This window comes from Psammomys obesus, unplaced genomic scaffold (assembly GCF_907164565.1).
Source record: "Psammomys obesus unplaced genomic scaffold, mPsaObe1.curated_primary_1811, whole genome shotgun sequence".
NCBI classification, from domain to species: domain Eukaryota; kingdom Metazoa; phylum Chordata; class Mammalia; order Rodentia; family Muridae; genus Psammomys; species Psammomys obesus.
Window position 1 is genome coordinate 15715017 of NW_026585797.1, and position 6527 is coordinate 15721543.

The window sequence follows — 6527 nt, forward strand, 5'->3', positions numbered from 1 at the left end:
ACACACACACACACACACACACACACACACACACACACACACACACAGAAAGAGAGAGACAGAGACAGAAAGAGAAGACACAAAAGCCATACTCAGATTTAGATTTAACTTTCCTTTAGGGGGCTGGAGCGATGGCTCAGCAGTTAACAGCACACATTGCTCAGTTCCCAACACCCACTCCAGGCAGCTCACAAATGCCTGTAACTACAGTTCCTTGAGGAAACCCAACACCTCTAGTCTGCATGGGTACCTGAACACACACACAGACACAAAGTAAAAAACCAATAAATCCTTATTTCCTTTAGTAAACTCAGCCTCCTAGCTGGTATTTGATGCTGTGGCTTGAATATATTAAGTCTTTCTGAAGCCTAAGGACAACCGTGAGCTAGCCTGCGAACAGCCCACCCACCCTCTCCTAAGGCACTGCATGGCAGGCGTGTTCATAGGGCATAACGAAAGCCGTGGCGCTCTGTGAAGGAAATGAAGCCGCACTACACTGCTAGAGGCACTGTTGTTGCCTAACAGAGAAACTGACCTTTTCTTTTCTTGTGTTGGCCAAGAAGTACTTTATGTTTGAATAATAAAATAATAAGTGACATCTGCTATGAACAAGAAACCTTAAAGCTTAGCCTTGAACCCTCAAAATATTTCCCTGTGTTCATTTCCAAAGATATTTCAACCAAAGAATAAGAAAGAAAAGCAATCATCCCAGAGTTTCCCATCATACCTCCTGAGTGTGTTCTTTATAGACTTGGAGGGGCCCCGTGGCTTTGGAAGTGTCCCAGAGCTGCAGCGAGCCATCACCGCTACAGGTGACAAGGACATGTTCGTTGTTTTCACTCCAGGTAACATCAAACAAGCCGTCATTCCAATCAAAGCTACACCAGGGAAGAAAATACATGCTCTGCAGATCAGAAAATGATTAACAATCTTAACTTTAGAGTTACTGCTTTCTTTACTTTTTCACATATTGTAACACATTACCTCATAGCTCGTAAGAACTAGGAAAGGTAAGTAAAGCAGGTACTTTGCCGAAGAGAAATGGGTTCAGAAAGGCTGGAAGTGTGGCCCAGGAAGTGCAGGAAGGTAACTAAGAGGCTGAACTAAAAGGAGGTCTGCACCCACGGCTATCTACTGAGGGCACTGGCGCCCTGCCGCTGGCTTTGGCCGGAACTCAGCGTGCATTTGCAAGCTCTTCAAAACACTGAGACCGATAATTTTAAATGCTCCCACCAATCTTTCATTGGAGCTGTATGATCTTATTGTATAAATCCTTCATCTGAGCTATGAACAGGTAGCCACTCTCTAACAATCTCTTTTCGCTGCCTTTGACTAATCCTGATAGAAGTATTATGAGTCCATCAATCAACATGGAAGACAGGTACTGGGAGAAGAGAAACACTGGGTAACCGACAAGACTGGCATTAGCTCTTACTTCCATAAAGCTAATGGGGACAACGGCACACAGTACGCTAATTAACTCACCGTTTTGACTTTATGATGTATAATTTTTAAATGGACAATAATAAGCTTGAGAACATGGCATAATCACAACTAGCAATAATAACACAGGTTACGTCAATGCAAAAGTTTCTTTTTATATCATAAATCAAAACCTATTAGTTCTGAATAGTCAAAAGGTAGCTGTATTAAGCTACCTTGACAGTGGTTGAGAGTATATGTACACTTAATAATTAGAGCCACATGGAGGTGGAAAGAGAATGGCCCCGAAGGCTCAAACATTTGAATACTCAGTTGCCAGGTGACAGCACTGTTTGGGAAGGATTAGGAGATATTGTTGGAAGAATGTGTCACTGGGGACAGGCTCTGGGACTGCCCCATTCCCAGCATGCATCTCTCTGTCTGCCGCTTGTGGATAAAAATGTGAGCTCTCAGCTGTTCCTGTAGTCATGCCCTTGTTCTACCATCATAGACTCTAACCCTCTAAGACCGTAAGTTCAAAGTAAACACTTTCTTTCATAAGTTGCCTTGATCATGGTATCTCATCACAGCAATAGAAAAGACAGCCATCTTACCGTCTAAAAATCTGAAGTCCAGATTCACTTTGATCCAATATTAACAGGGTTCCACAGCCTAAAGAAAAACAAAAAAACAATAACAAATACCCCCCCCAAAAAAACCAAGGTCATTTGTTGAATCTTCCTGGAGACATCTAGGATGAACTGTTAAGCACTGAGGACCAGCTTTAACCACCACAAATTTCCCTTAAAGTAGGGGAACCATGTATACAAAAGGATTATCAGTTACATAGTATGCATCAGTCATTAAATATCCAACTTACCATCTGGCCTGACTGGAATCCAAACACTAACATATGGGAAAGAGTACTAACTCAAACCACAGCAGGTGCCAGGCACACAAACCTCTCAGGTTAGTGCTAACATCCCTGCTGGCAGAAGACTGAGCTCATGCCTATGAACTCCCAAGACTGGTACCAGTAAAACACAGCACTGTAAGACAGAGCATGTGTGGAAATACCGTCTACTCCTTGACCAAGCATTGAGAACTCTATTAATTTCAGTTATCTGCCCGTTTCTAAAAGACAATTGTCTCATTCTCTCCTGCACCCCACACTCTGATCAAAGTGAATCTGCAACTGAACTTTGCAAGGTCTGATGACTAATTATTAAGCTTACATGCACACCCGATTGTTACCAGTGTCTTCACAGAATTATGCTTTGAGTTTTCGTGATCAGTAAGATGTTTTAATTTGCAAGGTGTTAGAGCTCTTTCATTTTTAACACGACGGATGAAAAAAAAATCAGCTCTGGGATCAGAGAAATGGTTCCTTCCAAGCACTGACTGCTCACACAGGACCCAGTTTCCGGTCCCAGCACCCACTTGGGGGCTAACAACCATCAGTAATGGGATCCAACACCCTCTTCAAACCTCCTCTGACCTTAGCAGGTACCAGGAACGTATGGTTCACAGACATACATACAAGCAAACACTCAGACACAAAATGTCTAGAAAATAATTCTCAAAGGTACCAACTCCTGTTAAGAAACTTTTATAAAAGATTAAAGTCTTCTTCCTGACCTGGTGGCCAAGGCCTGCAAACCCAACCACGAAGGCACCAAGCTCTAATGATCAAAGCTGTAAGAAAATAAGTTACTTATCACTAATTTTCAGAAATCATGTTTGTTTGTTTTTTTCTAACAGTAGTCAAAACAAATACTACAGATCGCTGGCATTATGCAACGGCTCGCTACGCTCTGGTCCAGTGTGTAAATACCAGATGGGGTATGATTTAAAATAAATGGCTTGGGCGTCTGGACATCCCTGCAAATGTATCCATTTTCCATGCGACAACAGAAAGCGAGCACAGAACTGTCTAGTCTTATTTTCAAAATACGGTCAGCGTCTCCCTTACGTTTTAGTCAAGGGTGGCTTTGAACCCGTGACTCTATTGCCTCCACCTTCCTCGTGCTGAGAAGTGCGTCTTTCTTACAGAAAGGAAAGGACCAGCTGTACAGGTCCCCTGGGCTCAAATGCGCAGAGGGCAGGGCAGGCGCCCGAGGACAGAGGCCCGGCCTCTGTCGACCCCTAGCGGCGGCGGGCGGCACCACGCGCTCGGAAGCGCGTGCCCGCGCCCGCCCGCCCCGGACGCGCGGCCCACAGTCGCCCGCGCTCACCCGCGATGCCATAGTGCTGCGCCGCGGCGCAGGCCAGGCGGCCCGGCAGGTACGGGGAGAACTCGGCGGCGTAGCCGTGACGGCCCGGCACCCGCAGCGTCCGCGCCGCGCTCATCCGGCGGCCGCTCGGCCTTCCCGGCAGCCGGAAACAGCGCCGAGGCAGAAGGCACCGCCGCGACTCCCTGGCAGGCCGGGCGGAAGTGAGGACGGCGACGCCCGGGCTCCTGGCTTTTGATTGGCCCACACAGATAGGGTGGCTGATGCCAAGGAGACCATGTTTCTTTGGGGCAGAAAGCCACTGTTCGCTTACTATCAACTGGGCTTCCAGATTTTAGACCTAAGGGAAAAGGCACGAGTTAGGTAGTACTTCCAACAAGTTTGTTCACGTTTCATCGCAGCCTCCAGGAGGGGCAACTTGTGTTTTCATTAATTCCTTGAACTTTCAAGAACTTGCTATGCTTATATGTTCCTGACGATTACGGGGGCGGGGGAGGGGGGGTCACAACACACTCTGAAAGCAGTTAGTGAGTCCAAGGGCGACGAACGGAGTACTGTGTTGCCCAAGGTGATCTGAAGCCAGACCACAATGAAGGTAAGGGAAAGGACTTGTCAGGTGAAATTAACTGTCTCTAAGTGTTATGTGGTTGCACTGTGCTGATGAATTCGGGTAATTAAGGAAAACTTGGGCTCATTATTCGTTCATTCAAACATTTGCCACGCAAATACTGTGTGGTAGATGAATGTGCAATCTGCCAAAACAAACACAGGAGAGTGAAAGAGATTGTTGTTAATAATTAAACCAGCACAGACCTAGTCATATACCAAGCACAGCTCTAGGCTTTTGCATTCAAAAGCACCATAGGGGGTGCTATCAAGAGAGAGCAAGGCATGAAAGCTTTTAAATGTAATACAAATGTTATTGACGCTATGGTAAGTATACACGGATGTTTTAAAAAGGGGTTAGCAGGAAAAGCTTTAGAAAGGAGGTAATCAGTGGTGAAATCATAAAATAGGTTTTCTTTAAATAAAAAGTTGGAAGCCATTGTGGGATCAAGAGAAGGGTGAAAAATCCAAGTGTCCTAAATCCATAAGTGTTGGTAGCTGCCAGGACTCAGTCTACCCTGATAAACCAAGGACACCTCAGTGCTCTTGTCCATGAGTACATGCTTTCACCAAATGCCCTGGCCAGCGTCTGTGCCAGTCTTTCAAGTACCCAGAGCCAGGGCCACAACACCTCTGGCCACCTAACTGAATGAAAGAAAAAAATAAACCTACAGGAAAACACAATGTACTAATTGTCCTGTAGTTCTGTTCATGTAATATTAAAAGATATTCATCAATTAATTCATAACAATAATAAATATACTACCTGTAATTTTCTTCTCTGCTGTAGTTGGTATATGAGAGTCACTCAGAGAAGCATTTCGTGTGTGTGTGTGTGTGTGTGTGTGTGTGTGTGTGTGTGTGTGTAGGTAGTCATGCCTTAATAATAAATATATAAAGACAGATATACTGGTGCCTACACCACCTCTCACTTCCAAACCAGACAAGCCCAAGCCCCCAAATCTTACTTTCTATTGCCTCAGAGTCTTGGGGGTAACCGCAGATTTTTAGGGTGCACCAGGGCATCTCCGTTTATCTCAGAAGATGAAACTGAGTTTGTTTGTTCAGTGCTGGAGACTCAACACAGACCTCTCAAGATATGCAAATGCTCTACCTACCATACAACTAGGTATATCCCCAGCCCAGAAATCCGCTAAAAAAAAAACCTCTGAAACTTTATGGAGGGTGGAAACAGGAAGATCACCTGCTATGCTTGTCTGGCCCAAGTGTGTGTACCAGTATGGCTACCTGCACACAAATGCACACATTACACGCACACCAAAATAAAATAAAACACTGCATGAGTCTCATATGCTAGTTACAGCACAGAGAAGAAAAACACATTGAGGGAAAAGTGCTGAACTCTGGTGGGAACTTAGAAAAGGAGGCAGACACCAGACCGGCTAACAGGATGGTGTGTTCCAAAGCAAGCTGCGATCCCGTTTTAGGAAGACAGCTGGAGCATGATCTCATACACGCTCAACAAACACACTACCAAGAGCGAAAACCCAAGTCTCAGGCTGAGGTGCCTAAGATAGTCCATTGTCAGGTATCACTTGTGCAGTGGAAGGCCTGGGCCTGGGCATTATATGATATCGAATGGGAGGAAACCACCAGACCTGAATTCCTCACATGGCAATATGGGTATGAGTACAAGCTCCAGGAGCAGCAGGCTTATTCATTGGTTATTAATTATCAGCTTTATTGCTTAAAGTTGAAATCTGAATTGCATTTTCATTTTCATTAGACAATGTATTCCATTTTCATTAGACAATGAGCGTGCTACATGTAAGACTAGAGTCATCTCAAAGTTTACATTCATGGGAGGTATTTGTATGTCTGTTTCAGGACCTTTGAACTCAGGGAAGGTTGGGATCCAGTGAGTGTGGTATCACTTCGCTTCTGTTCCCTATGTACTGTTTTCAAGGGCGACACAGATGTCTTCCGTAATCTGGAATCCACGTCAATGTGAAGATTGCTGTCCCTCCTGTGTACAGGCACTGGAAAGTTTGGTTCCAGATTGAGCTGTTATTCTGATTAGGTAAAGGGTTCTCTGAACTCACAGGTAAAAGAGCAACTTGCCTGTACTTTTCAAAAATAATGACATATAGAACAATTCTGTTTTGTTTGGTTTGGGGTTTTTTTGTTTTGTTTTGTAACAGGGTTTCTCTCTGTATAGCCCTGTCTGTCCTGGAACTGGTTCTCTAGACAAGCTCTACAGAACTGGCCGCAAACTCACAGAGATTCACCTGCCTCTGCCTCTGGAGT

The 6527-nt window shown here is 44.9% G+C and overlaps 1 protein-coding gene across 2 annotated transcripts in view; it reads right to left on the reverse strand.

The window, feature by feature from the left end:
- Pex7 (peroxisomal biogenesis factor 7) overlaps window positions 1–3844 on the reverse strand; it is a 62293-nt gene extending 58449 nt beyond the window's left edge. Inside the window, exons 1-3 of one of the 2 annotated variants that reach the window (XM_055599468.1) lie at window positions 3657–3844; window positions 2037–2094; window positions 728–878 (exon numbers count right to left, since the gene is read on the reverse strand). In XM_055599468.1, coding sequence (XP_055455443.1) covers window positions 728–878; window positions 2037–2094; window positions 3657–3771 — 324 coding nt within the window. In that variant the 5' untranslated portion in view covers window positions 3772–3844. Of the gene's footprint in view, window positions 1–727; window positions 905–2036; window positions 2095–3656 lie in introns of those variants that run through there. The other variant, XM_055599469.1, reaches the window with a different exon arrangement.
- Window positions 3845–6527: the final 2683 nt, after the last annotated feature.